Genomic DNA, 19932 nt, shown 5'->3' with positions numbered 1-19932 from the left:
GGTGGGTTGTAAGGGGGCGGAGAGGGAGGGAAGGCGAAAAGCGGAGAGGAAGAGGCAGACAGAGGGCAACAATTATCTTGTCAACCATCTTTTAGTTGGGTGGTTATTTTGCAAAGTAAATACACACGCACTCAAACACACAAACACACACACACACAAGCGCAAACACTGACGCACAAACGCCAGCCCCGCCCACCTCGCCCCCTTACTATTTCACTCTTTTTACGGTTACACGTGCGCCAGTCGTTGTTGCTATCTCTCTTTGCCCCACTCAAGTTTGTCCGCTTCGATTTGGGTTTTTGGTGGTGAGAGTTGGTCAATTTGCGGATACCCTTCCCTGAAAAGGTTGGGTACCGCTTATCGAAAAATTATAAGCCGCAAAATTTTATCTTCGAAACGCAGCCTTAGCTTAAATTCATATCTAGGATTGATTTATATGTATTAAAGCAATTTTATATTTAAACTTAAGATTTTTATTATTTTATTAACTAATTATAAATTTAAATATGTAAAATAATTTTAATTTATGAGAATTATAATGAAAAGCCGCAAAATTTTATCTTTGAAACGCAGCTTTAGCTTAAATTAAATATCTAGGATCGAATTATATCTAGTTAAAAAATGTAATATTTAAAATTAAGATTTGAATTATTTTATTAACTAGTTAAAAATGAAAATATTTAAAATAATTTTTTTTTAATAAAATTATATTTTTAATATTATTTTTTATAGATACATATATGCATAGCTTGCTAAATTCTTTTGGTCCAAAGAATTCGCGTTCTTAATGTGTTTAAGAACAAATTAAAATGGTTTAAAATGACAAAACAAACAGATGCTGGTTGAGTACTTTATTTTTCGCAGGGTATTCAGGTTGTTGCGTAGTTTTTGCCTTTGTCCAAGCTACTCGTTTTTTTTTTATTGCGGTTTTGCATTTAGAAATTGATGATGAAGCCGCTTGTGTGTATGTGTTTCTCTTTTTTTCGTGCGTGTGGGAAACGTTTTTCCTTTTAAATTGAAACTGTAACACGAAATGCCCCCTTGTTTCCCTCTCGCTTGCTCCATGCCCCTGTGCCCCCCTCCCCCCCCCCCCAGTCACTCTTTTAGTGCCGTGAAGAAAACATTTTTATGGTCTTCTGTTTTAGCTTGGAGTGTCTTTAAATGCGTTATTTGACTGATTTTTATTTGTTTCGCCCTCTCGGCGACTTCTTGCCTTTTCAGTTACTTAAACTCCTTCCTCCATTAGGGAAATTCTTGGCATATTTTCGTTTGATGATATCTGGGCCCATTGTAATGAACACTGTGCACCGAAAGAGTTCGTGTTCCATTCCAAAACATTAATTTTTTTGGAAACATTTCTATGAATATTTATTTTTATGTTTATTTTGAATTGGTTATTTCATCTTATAAGAAATCACAAATTTAGAGTTATAGCTCATACAAATTGGGCTGCAATCGCGGAAGTTATGATCCTAAGACTTTTACTTCTGGGTCACCATTTTTTAATATTTCGAACAATCGTAAGTATGGGACAAGTGACTAACATATTTATATCTTAAAAGCAAATGGATATTGTATCTTATAAGAAAACACAAATTAGAGTTACAATTGCAGAAGTTATGATCCTAAGATTTGTACTTCTGGGTCACCATTTTTAATATTTCAAGGAACCGTAAGTATGGGACAAATGACTTACATATCTATATCTTAAAAACAAATGGGTATTGTGTCTTATAAGAAATCTCAAATTTAGAGTTACAGCTCATTCAAATTGGGTTACAAATGCGGAAGTTATGATCGTAAGACTTTTACTTCTGGGTCACCATTTCTAATATTTCGGACAATCGTAACCCCAAAAGATCTATTTCTTGCCGTGTACAAACCTTGTATGATTAGTATTTGCCTCTAATTATGTTTCTCATTTTCCTTAATTTGCCGCTTTCCTCGTCTTTCGTAAATTCCTAACAGGTTTTGCGCAAAACGCATTTCCAACTTTGTTGCAGTACGTGTCGTGTTAACAAAACAAAAAACAAAAACAAAAAAAAACAAAAGCAATAACAATAACAAAAGCAGAGGCAAAAGCAAAATAACAACAATTTCAGATGAGCAAGAAAATGCCGGAAGTTCAGCGAAGACATCAAAAGCTGTTTTACTTTATGTACATATTGTACATATTTTCCCCAGCTTTTGTCAATTTTGATTTCCATTTCGTTATTGCAAAAGTATGTACATAAAATAAATAAAAAACAGCCACAAATTGTGAGGCTGCCTCGAATTTCGTAGAAATTCCATGCGTAATTGCGTTTAAACATAAACAAATTCAATTTTTCTCGCATTGAACGTGTTTTTGTTTTCGATTTTACGTCTGGGATTTCTCAAGATCAGCTTGGTTAAGTTTGGAGGTTGGTCTGGGTTGCTCCAAGGAAGGGGAATTGACAAAAGTATCTTTATCTTGATAATTTCAAAGGCAAACACAATCGCATAACCCGAAATCTTCGCTATGGGAAAGTAATTTCTTTTTTTTTTTTTTGGTTTCAGTTTCGGTTTCTCCCCAAGTTGTTTTGTAATATTTTAAGATATGATTTATTTTTCAGTATATTATATCATTTTTATGTGGTATAGTTTATAAAGAATTCGTTATAATTATTCATCTTGGCATTTTCTCCACTTCCTATAGCACCATTGTTTTTATTTTCTTATATATGTAGCACATGCTTCACTTATCTACCATTTTGACACCTTTATTTTTTTTGCAATTGGGGTCAAAACCTGTTGACACACACGCTTTTAAAATGGGTTAAATACAATTTCAATAAAAGCCAATAACAAAACTAATAACATTAAGCAGCCGAGGAAAAAAAGAGCATAAAACTATAACAACAATAAAAAGCCAACCGCTAAATTACAATAGCAATAATATGGGCCGAAGCGAGGGGGTGGGGAGAGGGGGGGGGGGCAAAGAAGAAGAAGAGCGATTATCTTGAAATGAGACCATGGCACACACACACACACAAGCGCACACGCACACTGCCGCACAAAGTTAAACGGCCGCGCAACAATGATGACGTCGACGTCGACGTCGACGCCGCTGCCCGCAAGTCAATGCGCCCGCTCTTCAGAAGAGCGCCAAAGAGAGCCAAAGAGAGCAGCGACGAGGTCAAACACACAAACAAAGTAAAACAAAACAAACGAACATATTTTTTTGTTTTGTCTTTAGCTTCCCATTTGATTATTACTTTTTTGTTTGTTAATTTTGCTGGCCAAGAAGGAACAAAAATGCTCAAAAACTAAATAAGCAAAAAAAGAGAGCGCAGCGCGCCCTTCACTCGGAATATAAATACATATATTCAACTCAAAAAAACCTAACCTAACAGCAAAGGTCAACATATTAGCTGTTCAAATTCGAAATGGATTAGTTTGTAAGGATATATATTGATAGAAAACTAGGGATTCGGTTTTAGATCTACAATTTTATGTATGAAATATTGGCTGAGTTAATGAAATTGAAATAAATATAAATATATAAATTTGTAAACAGCTTAATGAGCGCTCTATTTGTAAGTGTTAAAGTTTATAGAGCCAATTTACCAACGAAATGAGTTGAGATTAACTACTTTAAATAAATAATCATGTTTCTTTTTTATTGTATCCTAATCAAGGTTCTATATCTAGATGCCAAAGTCACAAGATGTTTTAATGTTAAACTACCTGCAATATCTTAAATATACCTGCATTTTAAGTTATTAACTATGTGTTTTAAGGTATCTATATGTTAAATAAATAACCTTACTGAGTAATGCATTTCAATAAGGTATCTTTCCTATCGTATACTGTACAAGATAATATATTTAGAAACCTAGATAGCTCACTAGGGGTCTAGGAACCACCTAATTTGCAACTCTAAGTAACTGCAGCAATCAGATCCTGTATCTTATATATACTTCGCTAATATATCTTTTCTAGATCGTCATAAAATACATTTCATATATTAATAGTATACTGAACGGGGGTCACTATGTTTAGATGCTTAAGTTACTAGACCTCCAGCAACCACCTAAAATGTTGGCCGCACTTGTGTGTATCTGTGTGAGCCCAACAGTTTGCGATTGTGTCGATGTGTGTGTTTGTGCAATTATACTGGTTTGCTGTGCATGGCCGACAATCAAATGTTGCTTGAGTTTGGCGTCGTTTCTCTGTCTTTGCAGTCTTTTTGTCTTTATGTCTTTTTGCTTTTATGTCTTTTGGCTTTTTTGTCTTTGCTGTTTTTTGCTGACTTTTTGTGTTTGCTGTCTATGCTTTTGTTTGTTTGGCTTTTTATGGTTTTTGTTTTTGTTTTAATTTTTTTTGCGGGAGAAGTGCAATGAGTACTCTCTCTCGCTCTTACTCTTGCTGTCTTTGTCACTGCCTCTGGCTCCCTTTTAACCCCCCTTGTGTCCCCCTTCCCCACAAAACTGAAGTTGTACAACTTAAATGGATTTTGCACGCTCGTTTCTCCGTTCGCTTCGTTTTGGAAATGTTTGGTATTTTCGTATTTGGTATTGAGTTACTCCTGGCCTAATCCATAAGAAATGGCCAGGAGGGGGTTCGTATCACCACCGAAAAACAAACAAATTTAAGAAAAGAAAAACTTTCTAAGGCTTCTGTCCTAGCTTCTCAATTTTTACATATATGTATGTTAAAAAAAATCAACTTGAAAATGGAACGAAATCAACTCATTTTACTTTTTAAGTTCCTACCATTTCGTTCTGGAATTAAGAACATTCAGCTCAAAATACACAGTTTTTAAGAACGAATGTTCTCAATTCAAGCACAATGTTCTTGGTTTTTCCTCTCTATGTACACATCTAATATATAAACGTATGTATTTTGGTGTTAAATCAATATGTTGATGATAAAAATTAGTATGTTAATGTAACTGCTTGATTGCCCTTTGGGCTTACAAATTGCTTTGACTGCCAATTACATAAAAATGTCACCCTCTCACCGCTTTCACAGTCCGTTGATGGACAATCCGTCACCGGTGACCTTTATTAATATATAGATAAAACAAATAACCAAGCCATGACTGATTGGTTAATTAGCAAATCCATCTTGTTATTACACTCCAGCTGTAATTCAAAATTATTAAGGGACAATTTGTGATTGGTGAGATTGGTGAGCTATAAGGTGAAAAAGTCACTCAAAGTCTAAAAATCATTTGAGAACCATTTTTGTAACCAGTTTGCAGACAGACACACACATTTTCAGGATTTTCGCCAACTGGGCTTGGCCAATATGGATAAGGCCCAGTCAGTAAGTGGTGAACTAGCCCACAGTTATCGGCCGTAGCGTCTCATAATTAATAATCAACGTTTTCTGTATCTCTACGCGGTTCTCCTGTCTCTTTTTGCCCAGCTCTAGCCATCTCCCTTCCACGTTTTTGTATCCGTATCTGTATGTTTTTGTGTTTGAGTATCTGTGTGTGTGTGTGTGTATCCGTGTTTGGCAGCCACGACGAGAGGCAATAAAATAAAGGGCCAAAGGCACTAGGCGCTGCAAACAAAACAGGGGCAGGGGTGTTCTGGTACTCCAGGGGGCAGGGGGTGTTGTACTACACAAAAAAAAAATGTAGTGACCAAAAAGAAACCCATATATATGCAATTAAATGAGATTATGTGACATCAGAATTAACACTTGGGAATTTTAAGCACTTTGCTTAATATCTTTCATACACAAAATCAATACAATTGTTAAAACTTAAACACTATTATATAATTTTGTATAATTAAATGAAGTTAAAAGTTTTTTCTTCGGTGTTCAGCTGAGAATGCGTTTTTGTGTGTCGGTTTGTTGCTTTTGGCAGGGTTGTCACTGGTTATGTCTCAAAAGCGGGCAGCAATTAAGCAGGGATTATGCCGAAAGAGGGTTTCCTTTTCTCGGGGGGTTGTTGTTCAGGAAGTGGCAAAATCGTTTAATAGCGATATGGTCGAATTTTAGGTTTGTAAGTCAACGAGAATCCATTGCTATTCAATTTCCCCTGAATGTCTTCGGAAGTCAATTTAAATATATGTAAATTATAAGACAACACAGTCTTTAGAACGACATACATATAATTGAGTGAAGCATTGTTTGACTTCTTTTTGTTTTAGGTCATGGCTAAAACATTTGGTTGAATGTTAAGCATAAACTTTGTTAACTGCCATGAAAACCTATGCATATTGTATTCACATTTCTGTTTTAAAAGGGGTTGCATTTTCACACAATCTCGGTAATCAAACGAGACCATTTCATCTTTACTTTTTATGATAAAGTTGTGTATCTAGCAAAAAATAATCCTTTATAGAATGAACTAACGTATGAGTCATGCTGTTTATCAAACCTTCATATTTACGCTAAAAGATCCACTTCTGGGAATCCGTGATGAAAACCAAATGTTTGCAAGTGGAGTTGATACACAAAAAAATTCCTGACGTTCTCATCTGAGTTGAAAATGTTCTTAAACAGAGAACTATTTCGTTCTAATATTGAGAACATTGATACCAAAATGTACTTAAACGGTTTTTAAGAACGAATGTTCTCAATTTAAGAACAATGTACTTGAATATTTCTCTCTGCGTAAGACTTAAAATATGAAACATTACTAGAAAATATTAAAAAAATTTAGTTTTCAAAAGGTTCTGTTAACTTTTTTCCTGAAGAATTCGTGGTTAGTCGTGATGGAGTGAAAATATGTTCCTATTGAAATCGTTTAATGGGATTCCTGAGAAATCGTAAAAGAAGAATACGTTTTCTAAGGTTAGGGGATATTCATTCTGAAAAAGGAATAAATATCACCAGGATCCTTTGGCATTGACCTCTCGCCTGCTGTTGCCTTTCCACTCCTTTCTTCTCTCTCCCTTCGCTCTGCTTCTTGCATCTTACATGTGCAGCTGTTCCATCAAGTCAATCACAATCGCGATCACAGGTAGCCTCACACAGATACATACAATAGGGACAGAAAAATAGCGCTGAAAAGTGTTTAATTCAATATGTTTTTTAAACTGGTACAAAAAATAATGGAGCTTACAAATTAAGAAATGTGGCTTATACAGTTCCAAGTAATTTAATTTAAATTTTGTTACATTAGGATTCGAAACAACTAAGTTAATAACGTTAAATTACGTTACTTTAAATAGGTCCGAAATGTTTGCGATTGACCAATTTGTTTATTTGATCTTTGAGTAAAACAAAAGGTGATATTATCTTGGCCGCCGCTGTAGACACGCGCACACGTACACACGCACACCCAATTGTCAGCTGTTATCAGTGCAACAACAAAACGCATCATGACAAAGCGGGGGGCACAAAAACATAAGACAAAAAAAAGAGAACAGGGGAGAGGTGGTGAAAGGAGAGGAGAGGAGAGAGGGAAAAAACAACTGTTACTTGTCAAGATCGTGTCTCCCCAAAATCGCTCTGTCCCGCTCACTCGGAAGTGCGATGTGATCCCCCTCGAAGCAAAGGCCAAAAGAGATAGAGAGAGAGCAACAAAAGAGAGTGCTTCTCTTCGTTCAAGATTACGCTCTTCGTCTGGTGCGATTTGTGTGGTGTGAGTTCGACGTCATCATAAATTTGGTATGCCCATCAGCTGTTCAAAATTAATACAGCTGCTGTTGCAACCAAAGAAAAGAAGAAAAAAAAAACAAAAATGTCATTGGGGGGTTGCTTCGCTCTTCGCTCTCTCTGTCCCCCTCTCTCTTCGCACACTCTTCTCGCAAAAGCAATTAAGGCTAAAAACGCTTTTTGATTCCAATCGCTTTTGATGAAATCATTTTCTCTGTGTGATTTGTTAATTGAAATTCAAAAAATGTGTAGCTCTGGCCTTTTTTTCCCATGAAATCTGAAAGATAAAAAACAAAGGTATTGGGGCAATTCATTTTCGGGGCTTTCCATTGTGATATGTTTTCTTCTACTTTTCCAAAGATTAGCTTTTGTTTAGGAATTATTAAGGAAATATTAGAACATACCCAAGATAAGATATGATTTGTAGATACTGCTCTGCATCCATTTATCTTTCGGATACTAAGTATCTTCTTTTTCAGGGGGGGCCTTGACCAGGAACTAATTGCGTCGCAACTGGCGCCCAGTGGAGTATGTGTTGATTCTTTGCACTCCAACGCATCATCAAGCCAAAACGAAGCGAAGCACATCCTCAATCCACCAACCACCCACCCACCATCCACCAAAAAACTCCCCTTCCGCTACAAACCAAATCCTCATCTCCGCCAGACACTCCAGCCCAGAAAAATTCACCACGCGGCGTGGACAAACCCACTTGGTCGGCAAACAAACCCTCTCTCTTTATGCCGGGTACTAAAAAAAAAATGGTATATTCTGTTCAAAAGAAAGTGGTTTTATATAAAATAAAAGTAATAGATGTTTATATTCTCGGTAATCAACAAGAAGATTATATCTATTTGTGTCTGGACCATAGAAACTTTAAAAGTTAGATGGATATGTAACCACATACGAAAAACGTAGCAAATTGGATAATTTGTAGGCAAGATACCATAGATGTTTGCGTTTTGGTAATACTCCCTTGGGGTATGCAACATATTTTTGTAAAGGAACAGGTAGTGACGGGTATCCAAAAGTCGGAACCACTCCGAATATGACATTCCTGTTTCGAATGCAACCGAATGCGACCCCCGCTGAGCAAAACCGAAGAATTGGAGAACGAGAACGGGAACGGGAAGAAATAAGAGGGGATATTGCGATGACGCTGTTCAATACACCCATTGTCGTTTCGTTGATGGATTTTAATGCAGCAGCCCGCAAAATCGTTTACGGGGCTTTTCTCTACCATTACACCCCGTACATCTTCTACTTCTCCACTCTTTCCACGGTTGCCCGGCAATCAGGGGCTTAATTAGTTTAAGTGCGTCCCATTGTACGGGTACCAGTCCCATATATGTATGTTGTATATACTACACACCATACTTCGTACTATCCTTACTCCCGCTGCCTGGATTGTTTAAAAGCATTTTAATTGATCTAATAGGAGCCCGTAACCCACTTTTTCCGACACAATGCTGCCAAATTGAGTTTGGTTCCAATAACTGTTGCATTTTCACTTCTGAAATCGTATAGGTATCTTTAATCCTTGAATAATGGGATTATAGCTGAAATGATGCGCGAGTAATAGTATGTGATTGACCAATGATACATGGATACAGCAGATGCTGTAAAAACATTTTTTAATATCCTCATTTAAATCATGAGTAGGATAAAATTATTTAATAGCTTTTTGTTCCTTAAAACACGTATCCCATTGCTGGAATATTTAATGAAATAATGCCGTATAATATGACTGCAATGGAAACCCTTCTTAAATTTAATAAACGAAAATGTTTATAATTTTAATTGATTTTTGGTGGTGAAAAAGGTGACGCAAATTGTATGTACAATAATTATTTCCACCCCATGTGTATCTGTGAGATTATTTGATCTAAAACACCGGTTACAGCTTAACCATAACGGCTGAAAGAATTTTTGAAGGGGTGCAGATATGTTAAGCAATAATAATAACATTGAATAATTAATTCAACCTGAATAATTGTTTTGGTTCGTTTTAGGTGCTCAAATCAGAACCCCTTGGTTTCAAAATTAGTATTCTGACCTCGTTGGAGGTAAATGTAGGTAAATCTTCAATTTATTCGCATTCAAACCTGGAAATTTTAATTTGTAGCAATTTTTCGAAAAAGAATCATCATGACAAAAATGTGAACCCTTTTTTTCGCCATAAAAATTCCGTATCTTGGCTGCCAAAACAAAAATATAAGTCCGAATGAGGAATGTCATACCTCGTTGAGCTCGTTGCTTAAATTCCAATCGATTGGCTTTCAAACCTAGAAATGTTAAATTTTTGCCAATTTTTGCAAAAAAAAAGTGATTTACAAAAAAGTGCAAAAATTGGTCAAAAAATAAATTATCCTAAAAGTGATAAGGATCGTTAGCATATTTAGCAAGCTGCTCAAAACAGTCGGTCTTTTAGCTGTACGCCTTGATTTGACTGAACTATGATCGAAAACCCGAAAGAAAATGTCACATTTTTGACAAAAATCGGAATCTCGTATTTTGACAATAATTTGAACCCTTTTTTTCGCCATAAAAATTCCGTTTTTTGGCTGCCAAAACAAAAATATAAGTCCGAATGAGGAATGTCATACCTCGTTGAGCTCGTTGTTTAATTTCCAATCGATTGGCATTCAAACCTAGAAATGTTCAATTTTTGCCATTTTTCGCAAAATAAGTGATAGTGGTCAAAAAATAAATTTTCCTGAAAATGATGAGGATCGTTTGCATATTTAGTAAGCTGCTCAAAACAGTCGGTCTTTTAACTGTACGCCTTGATTTGGCTGAACTACGATGGAAAAACCGAAGGAAAATGTCACATTTTTGACAAATACCTGAATCATGTAGTTTTTAAATTGGTAAAAAAGTAATATTTTTCTTAAAGTTAGTTAGCATTTGGAAAAAAAATTAAATGTTTAATACTTTTTAAATTTTCATTTGAAACCAGGGGGTGATTTGCTGGACAAATTTTGATTAATTTGAGCGGGTGGTTGACATAAGTGTAAAATAAACTTTGGACACGTGGCTAAACTCGGAAGTCACTCGGCAAATTGTATTTGTCTTGGCACTTGGGTCTTATATATGGTAATCTCCAAAGGTCCAGGTGTTCAAATACCGAACAGCTTCTTTCCGCAATACGTAATGCCCAATGTTCTTTCCAGGACTTGTTGTATTTTGTATTTTTTCAGGGCGACGATGATGATGATGATGATTATGATGAGGTTTCGGTGGCTGTTGTTTGTGACTGCATGAGGACTTCTCCCTGATGCTTTTCCCACCCTCTTTTTCCCGGATTTTCCCATTTTGACTGACAGGCGGTGGCGGTGGACGTCAGCGTTTCTGTTGACGTCTCCCGTCGCGTCGTTTCTATTACCTTCGAGGGGCATTGTCGTCAGAAAACTCGCATATATCTAGGTGTATTCGTGTTCGTGTATACGTGTGTGCCAGTGGGAAAGTGGAGGAAAAACAGGAAAACTCCCTTTGGTTAGGAGATGAGATGAGAGGAGATGAAATGAGTTGAGTTGAGATGCTAGATGTCTGATGTTCGGAATGCCTGATGCCTGAATATGGGAATATGGGTTAGGCGGCAAATTGATTCGATTAGGCATCCGTTTGTGTCATCGATAACCGATTTTGAATCGATCCCGGAAATACCTAAATCTTTTCATTATACTGTCCAAATAACCAATTTTAAAGCCTACTTATGAGCCCTTTGCTATTGTTTTGAGGTCTCTAGAGGTTTTTAGAACACCCTTGGACATTTGCTGTATAAAACAGCATGCATTCAAAGCGTCCCTTCAAAGCTGTAATACAATCCGGTTCAGTGGTTGCTATTTTGTGGTATGTTTGTACATTGTATTATTCAGAGCTGCTAAGTTTTTTTTTGAATATATAAATGTTGTATGATTTTGTACGACTTGTTTTATTTCTATTACTGATTTTTTAGGATTATTCCAGGTCTAGTTTCCTCAAGACCTTAATTGGATCGGGTAATTCATGGATACCTTATTGCATTATTCTGAGTAACTTCCGCTTGTGAATAGGTTAAGGGTATTGAGGTATATTAATTCCCCTAGATTTGGGGACAAGCGTATGCAAATTTTATGATCTAGATTCTGAATGCATGTGTCATTGTTTGTAGACCCAAATTCAATCCGACAAATCCATCTTAAATGAGTGTATTTATTCCACTTCCACGGGACCTTCCTGCAGTTTTCGCCTCATTTCTTTCCTCGTTCCGTTCGCTTTAGTTGGCTTTTCTTTTCTTTTCTTTGCCTTTCTTTTCTTTTCTTTTCATTATTCTTTTTTGGTTTTTCCCCTGGGGGGTCGTCTTCTGTTGTTGTTGTTGTTAAGTTCGAGTGGCTCGATTTGTTTTCAAATTGAAATGGTAAAAAGATTGATGTAATTATTGCCACCCTTAAATGCTGATGGGAGCGACAAATTCGATAAGTTCATCTTGTATTCCACATTCTGTGGCGTTTTGTTGTACTTTCGTATGTTTGTTTTACAAGAATTATGTAGGTTTCCCTAACGTTCCTTGTTTTTTTTTCTGCTCTCCACACTTCACAATTGTATCGCTCTTCTGCACGTCTACAGAGGAAAAAATTAGGAGTTTTAGTTACAACATTTTTTAAATATAAAGCATATTGTACGCTGTACGTGTACCGGCAGAGGTTGGGCAGAGCCATTTCCTACGCTTACTTAAAGCGAGGCTATCAACCGCTGATGTAAAGGATAGCTTGTATGTCTGTTTTTTTGTATCAACCTTGGAGTATAACTCTGATTTGGAAAATAGGGACCTATAGTTATTCAAAACCCTCTCAAAACTAAGAAAAAACTTTTTTCTGTGCATTCCCTTGCCTCTTTTTGCTTTGCGTGTACACAATTCGAGTTTATTTCCATTCGTGTCCCCCTCGATCCTCTTTCTTCCCTTTTCCCTGCTCTTGTGCTCGCCTTTTTATCTTTTTGTAAAACGAGTTCCTTAAACCTAAAACAGAATTCAAGACACGTCAAATTGATTTTCATCTATTTTATTTACAAAAAAAAAGAATAGAAAAAAATTGGGAAACACAGCCGAAAAGGGAAAAATGTAAAGCGAATTACATGGAAGCAGCGGGAGAAATGTCAGGCAGTCTGTCATGGTTCTATACCATCCCTATACCATCCCATCCCCCCCCCCATACATGTGTTTTAGGGTTGTGTGCCTAGTTTGCATAACTCCCAAGCAAACCCCCCCCATTTCATGGAATCAATCAGCGCGATATCAGGGGGGCAAAGACAAGAGAAATGGCAAAATGTTATATCTTGTTATCTTCGTGAAAACTAAAAGATTATTGGGATTAGCCTTGTCGCATATGTGAGCTCTCCTCCTTCAGGATGTTACTGTTTCACTTATATTTCTTTTATTCCCTGTTGCTCCTTCTACTTGCTCTCTACTTTCATTCTGCTGGTGTTCTTGTTAAACGTTATCTTCTTTGGGCTGAAATACAGTGGAGATTCCTTATAACTTTATATCTTTCAACTAAGAAATCTTATGTTATAAATTCTATAGCTGAGGGTTTGGGAAAGTTTATTTGTATCTTTAAACTTTAAGATACAATTTACCAACATAATAGTAAAATGCTCCTAGCCTATACATTTGACCAACGAAATAGTTACTCTCCCAAAAACAAAATACACACAACTTACCATTTTATGATATTTTTACTATTCAATAGTTACCAAAGCAACATTAAAACACACGTCACTACTATTATAGTTGGTCAATATAATCCATATAAGCCATATAAGTTGTATATTTTGTAAAAGAAAAAAATGTTGGGATCAATTTAGTATTCAAAAGACATATTAATATTTATACAACCATATAATATTTACAATATAATGTTAAGTAGTTATTGAAAATTGAATTTCTTCTTTTTTCGGATATCAATTCCAAATTAATATGGTATTCCAACAAAAATTAGTATAATTTTGTATCTTTTTTTATTGGTGTGTGCAACCATCGAGGCAGTATTTACTGTACTTCATCTGGTCTTGGTACACCCGTTACTGTTGTTGGTTTTATAGCTATTCCTTGGCTTCTTGTTGCGCTTCTTGATGTTGCTGTTGTTTTTGTTTATGCTGCCTTGAGTGCGAACGAAAGATTTTGGTGGCAACTCCCATGGCAACTTGTTGTTGGCCTTTGTCTGCAAACATCACATACATATATATATATATATATATATATCTGTGTGTACCCATACCTCTGTGTGCGGCATATGTGTGTATCTATGGCGAGGTTGGTGTTTTTGTTCTCATCTTTCAGCTGTTCAAAGATTGTTAAATGTCAAAGGCGAACCTCAACGGGAGAACTCTGTTTTCCTTGTTTCCTATTGAAGATAAAGCTGAATTTGTTTACTTATCCGTCTGGCGGTTGGAGGAGCACATCCCACATTCCACATCCCACATCTCTGGAGGATGTGGATAGGGATGTCGATTTGGTATTCGGTATTTGACATTTTAGCGGGGGTGTTTGGGCGCTCACTCTATATTTTTTTGCAGTTGGGGTGAAAGAACAAAAGGGGTTGGAGCTGGGTAAACAGTTGGGGCCTTAAGGTTACAATGGCAAGAGTCCTCTAATTATTTTCTGTGGGCGTTTTTTGCCTTTTTTCGGTTGACTCTTTGGGGAAACTTTATCCTGAATCGATCAACTTGTTGTTAATATTATTTTTGGAGTTTTTGCTTATTAAAATTAGAGATGCTACCAAGGCAAAGAGCTATAAAATATAGAAATTTACTATTTTGGAGTGAGGATCTAGAAATGTGGCACTCGACCAACTGGAGCTGGTGAACTCTGAAGCTTTATTGTTTTCCATTTCCACGTTCCATACACAATATGGTTGACCATACCGCTTCTTTGGTCCCTTAAGGCTCGGATTCCTTTTGCCATTTTCTTATCTTATAGCCATACAGGCATAGGCATCATCATTCATCCGATGAAATCTCAACTTTTCCCCGGGGTCCTGAAAACGAACGCCTTATCAGTGACACGCCCCCACATGTGGCAAACACATTTCAATTTGAAAAAAGATCTGCTTCAAATGTAATTAATTCCTGAACTGAATTCCCTAAGCTAATCAAAGGATCCTTACTTTTTTCCACATTTAACTTAAATGATTTAGAAAAGAGAAACAACTGGAAAAGCGAATAAACAATGTGTAGGGATACGCTTTTCATCAGTCTTACCTTTAAGGTGATTCTTCTTTCCTTAAGGCAGCAAACTTTTTTTGTCTCGCACTTCGCTTAACTCAAATCTTAAGTAACTTAAACATAATTGAGTGGCATTAGAGTTTAGCGACCAAACTTCACACAATTTCATCCCCATAACACAAACTTTCTTTACAACTTTCGGGGCTTCCTTTTTGCGTTTTAGTGGAGGACTGCTTGAGAAGTTTAATATTTAATAGAAATTAATTGTTTTCTGGCCAGAGATAATCTAGTATTTTAGTTGAAAGGTAGTTAAGGTACTGTCCTAATGGAATTTAAAAATTAATACTACAAATTCAGGTTTGTTCTTTTTCAATCAATACATATCCAGTACTTGCGGCAGATGGTTCATCGAGTTACAAAAGTTCGTTGGTATTTAGTAATGAACCTTTAATAACACGCCAAAAGGACGCGGAACGCATAGCCTACACATAAATCGAATTGCCATGAGGTCGGTGGTCGGTGGACGGTGGACGGGGGTTGAAGCGATATATAATCGAGAGAGGTGGAGTTGGGGAGGATTACAAGTACACAGGGCGCCCCTATATGAACAGACTGTATGACACAGACGGATGAAGGGACTGTGGCAAAAGGAGGGACTTCGTTGGGAACAGACGTTGCAGGTTTCGTTTGCAAGTTTCTGCAGGAAGAGAGATAGAGATACAAACAAAGCCGGTCAGCCGGCACACAGACACAGATACAGATACACAGATACAGATACAGACAGACCCACACTCACAGTGAAGAGTTTTTGCTGCTCTTTCTGTCGCTTTAAAGAGCACAAAAACCCAAACATAAAATACATATATATCTGCTCTCGGGGAAAATGAGACACGAAAAAAAAAGGAAACTTTCCACAAGAGTGGAAAGCGAAAATCCCAGCTCTACGCACTTTTTACCCTCCCAACGAGGGATTCCAAAGATGTTGACCCTGTGCGGGTACTGAACTTGCCACAAAGCCCCCCGCCCCCCACCCCGATTTCTTATCCAGTAAACAAAAAAAAAATAAAACGAGGGGCCAACGATCTGATTTGCCCGAATGTTCTCCATGTTGTTAGGTAGGAAACTCAAGGGGGTAAGTGACCTGATTTGTGGACATTTTAATGCTTTTTGTTTTGGCAGGTAATAAATACCCCCCGTGGAATTACGAGTCAAATGCAAAAAAAAGGATAAACTTATACGGGTCAGGGAAAAAGATAGAGAAAACTAAATAATATTGGAATATCAATAAGAAGTAATTCAAATTCAAACGTCCGCTATTAAGAACACTTTAAAATGTTAAAGTTGTTATGGATAGCGCAACATTTCATAAGCTACACTCTTCATCTACTGCTACCATTAATGTAACATTACCTGATTGGAGTTATGATAATTAAAACATTTAGTTGTTACCGAAAACCAATCAAAGCAAGTCTTAGCCATGTTTTACAACTCGTGGGATAATGATTTATTTGATTGCTATGCAAAAAGTAACATACTTAGTTTAGAACTTAATAACACATACGCCAAGTGAACTCCTAAAAGGAGTCGGAATCGCAGGCAGGGCTTGATTCCTCGTAGTGTCCCATATCGGCCTTGTACAGAATGCGATTGATTTGGAACTGGACTGTGTTCTTGGTGCGGGACGAGTATTTGCTCAATTTGTTGCCCAGATATTGAAGGTAGAAGGCATCATCACCATCCAATGGGCAGTTCGATGAGGATGCACGAGCAGGAGCAGGAGTAGAAGTGGAACTGGTGGCCAAACTGGGTGTAGTTGCCTTCAAGGATGTCAAAGGTTTGGCTATGGATGCAGCCACTGTCTCCAGTTCGACGTCCCCAGAGTTGTCCAATTGATTAACCTCATCGGGCAGCTCCGATTTCCCAATAAAGATCCCGTCGAATTGACTGCCGGATGCATTGTCCTCGTTATCTCCATCGCCGGTCTCTTCATCATCCACCATATCTGTGGTTTCCATGCTACTATTGGTCGGCAGCTGAGAGGCATCCTGAAAGATAGTTACAATAAGTACTATAGTTTGGTTTTCGATAGTTATCTTAAAAATAATATAAAATAGGATGTTTTATCCTATGTACCCTTCTAAGCTTTGTCAAAGAGATGTGGTGTACCTTAGTGATAAGAATTTTTTTGGGTTCCGATGGAAAGTGGAACATGGAGGCCAGAACGTGATCTTTCGGGTCTACTTCGACCTTTTTTGCCTGCTGCTGGCGACGGACCAGGATGGCCTGTTTTTCGGCCACCACAGAATTGTAGACATCCTTGTGCTTGCGTTTGAGGTGTCTCATCAGATTCTCGGAGTGACGACCTGCCATGTCGAAGTTGCATGCCTTGCAGGTGCTCTTCCGAGTCTTTTCGTAATATATGAAGTACTTCGACACCGGATTCGGGTACCTTTTTGACATTTTATAGGTCTTTTTTTTTGATTTGCGATGCGACGTACTTGAGTGACGTTCGATGACTAAATTGAATTCGCCTGACCAGACTGCAAAAAAATTTAAGAAACCGTTCTGTGAACCAGAGAGAAGAGAGCGGTTCAGCTCTGAGAGGAGCGGTTCAGAGAGCGGAACACGAACCACCACAGAAAGCGGCACACAACGTTATGCTGAACTGAACCGGTTTAAAACGGTTTCGGCCTGTCTTTGGTTTCGGTTTTACCGACGGGCCTGTTGCTATTGTATTTTTTTCGTTACGTTTCGGATGCGGTTCAACACCTGAGGGTCATCCCTTGCTGAGCCGTTTATAACTCAGAACATCATGATATCTGCTCACTGCAGATGTATGTCTTAAGATGTTGTTAAGACATTACCAGCTACATAAACCTTTAAGTTTTTAGCTCAGTCGTATGTCACCCAGTGGGTTTGTTCTGGATATAAAAACAATCCAGAAAGATAGTATGTAAATGATTCCGCTCACTCCAGTTTAATTGGTGCTATACCAGAAGCCTTCATTTGGATACAGTAATTGTAATATTTAAAATGTTGGTGTTGCTCCCTCATTTCTAGTATTCAGCCCCCATGTGTGACTCGTTTTTGTTTCGATTAGTGACGTTTCGGTTAGTGCTAATAAACCGTGAAATATGTATGCATATACTACTTACCGGATTGTTCAGCCGTTGGCGATTGGGAATGAGTTTGTCCTCGGCGATGACCCAACGTTTGGGCGCCAGTTGGACGATGATGTGAGGGTGGTAAATACTATAGTGGCGCCTCACATTTCCCGGCCGATGGGTTAACACTTTTTCGCAAAGCTTGCAGCGGGATCTCTTTCCATCTGGGGACGTCCCATTTTGGTATCTGAAAGTGGGAATCTATCCGGCTTATAAAGGCATTCTGGTTCTTAATAAGTTTCGCTTAAATCTATTATTAGATATCAGGATTGATCTTATAAAATTTCGGATCAACTTTGTATATTGTATGTATATATCAATTATCCTGTGAATATCAAATTGACCATGATGTTTTTTTTATCTGTAGTTTGAACCAACTGATATGTCGGAGTCACCAATCCCTATAAATGCAAATAAATAGAGAATTTAACCAGAATTTCCAAAATCGAATTTGAATAGATCAAGTCAAAGACCGAGATGGGTGGGTCAGTCTGAATAATGAATAACAAGTAGTGGCACATTTTTATATTTTAAATAAATATTTTCTGTACTCATCGCCACTCTGAGGTTAATAAGTGGCATGTGTGAAAAAGCAAGCGATGGAAACGGGGCAGCAAACAAAATGGGGAAAAACACAAACAGAAAGAAACTGAAAAACACATGCAAAAAGTAATTTTCAACTGCAGTGTGATGGTAGAAAGAGACGGTCTTAGTGCGATGGAAAGAGAGGGATGTAGAGTGCGAGAAAGAGAGGGGCCTAGTGCGTGTTCGCAGCTGCTGGAGATGCAATATTTTACCCTTGTTATTTGCGCTTTGAGTGGCGGTCGGTCTTTTGGTCTGTGGGTCGTTTTAGCTACAGTCAAACATGTCTACAAAGTTATTACAATTTTGATCTGTCTTTATCTAGAATTTAATGTTCCTGTCACTTAGGTCTTTAAAAAAAAATGTTTCAAATAATATTGAAGAAAAAACGTTTTCACAACATGTAAAATCCATTCAGCTTGTACGATTTTTATAAAACTTACAAGCTTGCGTATAAGAAGTACGACTGTACACGCCAATAGGCAAGTTATAACAGAAAATTAGTTTTTTTAATTGATTTTCTTTAACGGGTTTCTACTGGAACTTAAAATATCTGTACAAATTTTGTTTTTAGGAATTAATAAAGACTAAAAGTCATTGGTGATAAAATACAATTTATAAATGTTTGAATAATCTTGGTGAATTTGAGTTTTACTGTCTTCTATAGAGTTCCAGTAAAAGAACCCCGCTGACAAGGTTTTTTAAAGCCTCGTTTATTTTTGATTATCTATATTATAATCATTTGCGCGTTTTTATAAAAACATACGCTAAAAAACCTAATTAAGTTGATGTTCATATTATTAGAAATCAAAGAACGCTGAATGTGGTGAGTTTCACGACTTAGCGCTGGAGTGATTTCTCTAGCACCTTGTAGGTATAATTTTTCTCGTTCTTTTTTCTCTCTTTGAAGAATTACATTTTCCAATATCAATTTAACATTATACGATTAAGTAACTTGTTATGTATTGTATGTTTATCTTGATATTATTTATGTTTGCATTGAGGACTTACTTAAGGTCTCGCTTTGGGACCTCGGAGACTTCGGTTTTTGTAGGGGTTTGGCGGTCGCTGGAGGACTATGTCGGGATGGATCTACAAATTCTGGGTTGTGTCATTAACATTTCATCACATTGTCATCAAACTTTCACCAACTTTATTTTGCGGCGACCACTGCTTTAAACTGCAGACCCGATAGACATCCCTTAAGGACATTTTTAAAAATAAAATGATATGTCTTAGCTTAGCAGATGGTCTTTGCTGTTTCTGACTTGCATAATTTTTTGTTTTGCCAGGGCTTCAGAAATGGCCATATTTATCCCTTTGGCCACATAGCATAATGCATGACAAAAGGAATGTGCGAGGGAAGAAAAAATATCTCTAGACTTAACAAGTACCGGCTTTA

The 19932-nt window shown here is 37.2% G+C and overlaps 1 protein-coding gene and 1 long non-coding RNA gene across 4 annotated transcripts in view; one reads left to right on the top strand and one right to left on the bottom strand.

Moving 5' to 3' along the window:
• The window catches only part of LOC108017012 (uncharacterized), a 41588-nt gene that overhangs the window by 17355 nt on the left and 4301 nt on the right, over positions 1–19932 (top strand). The gene's annotated exons all lie outside the window — the stretch shown is intronic.
• Positions 16266–19611, bottom strand: LOC108017010 (uncharacterized). 2 transcript variants are annotated; one of them, XM_065867933.2, is made up of 3 exons: positions 19542–19611; positions 17940–18149; positions 16266–16829 (listed from the first exon to the last, which is right to left on the bottom strand). In XM_065867933.2, the coding sequence occupies exon 3, from the start codon at positions 16797–16799 to the stop codon at positions 16359–16361; it is 441 nt and encodes a 146-aa protein (XP_065724005.2). In that variant the 5' UTR covers positions 16800–16829; positions 17940–18149; positions 19542–19611; the 3' UTR covers positions 16266–16358. The 2 variants fall into 2 exon arrangements, with proteins under 2 accessions (XP_065724005.2, XP_016939454.2); XM_017083965.4 differs by lacking the exons at positions 17940–18149; positions 19542–19611 and adding an exon at positions 16951–17571.

Source organism: Drosophila suzukii, chromosome X, assembly GCF_043229965.1.
Source record: "Drosophila suzukii chromosome X, CBGP_Dsuzu_IsoJpt1.0, whole genome shotgun sequence".
In the NCBI taxonomy this organism is placed as follows: Eukaryota; Metazoa; Arthropoda; class Insecta; order Diptera; family Drosophilidae; genus Drosophila; species Drosophila suzukii.
This window is presented reverse-complemented; position numbering and strand designations above follow the sequence as displayed.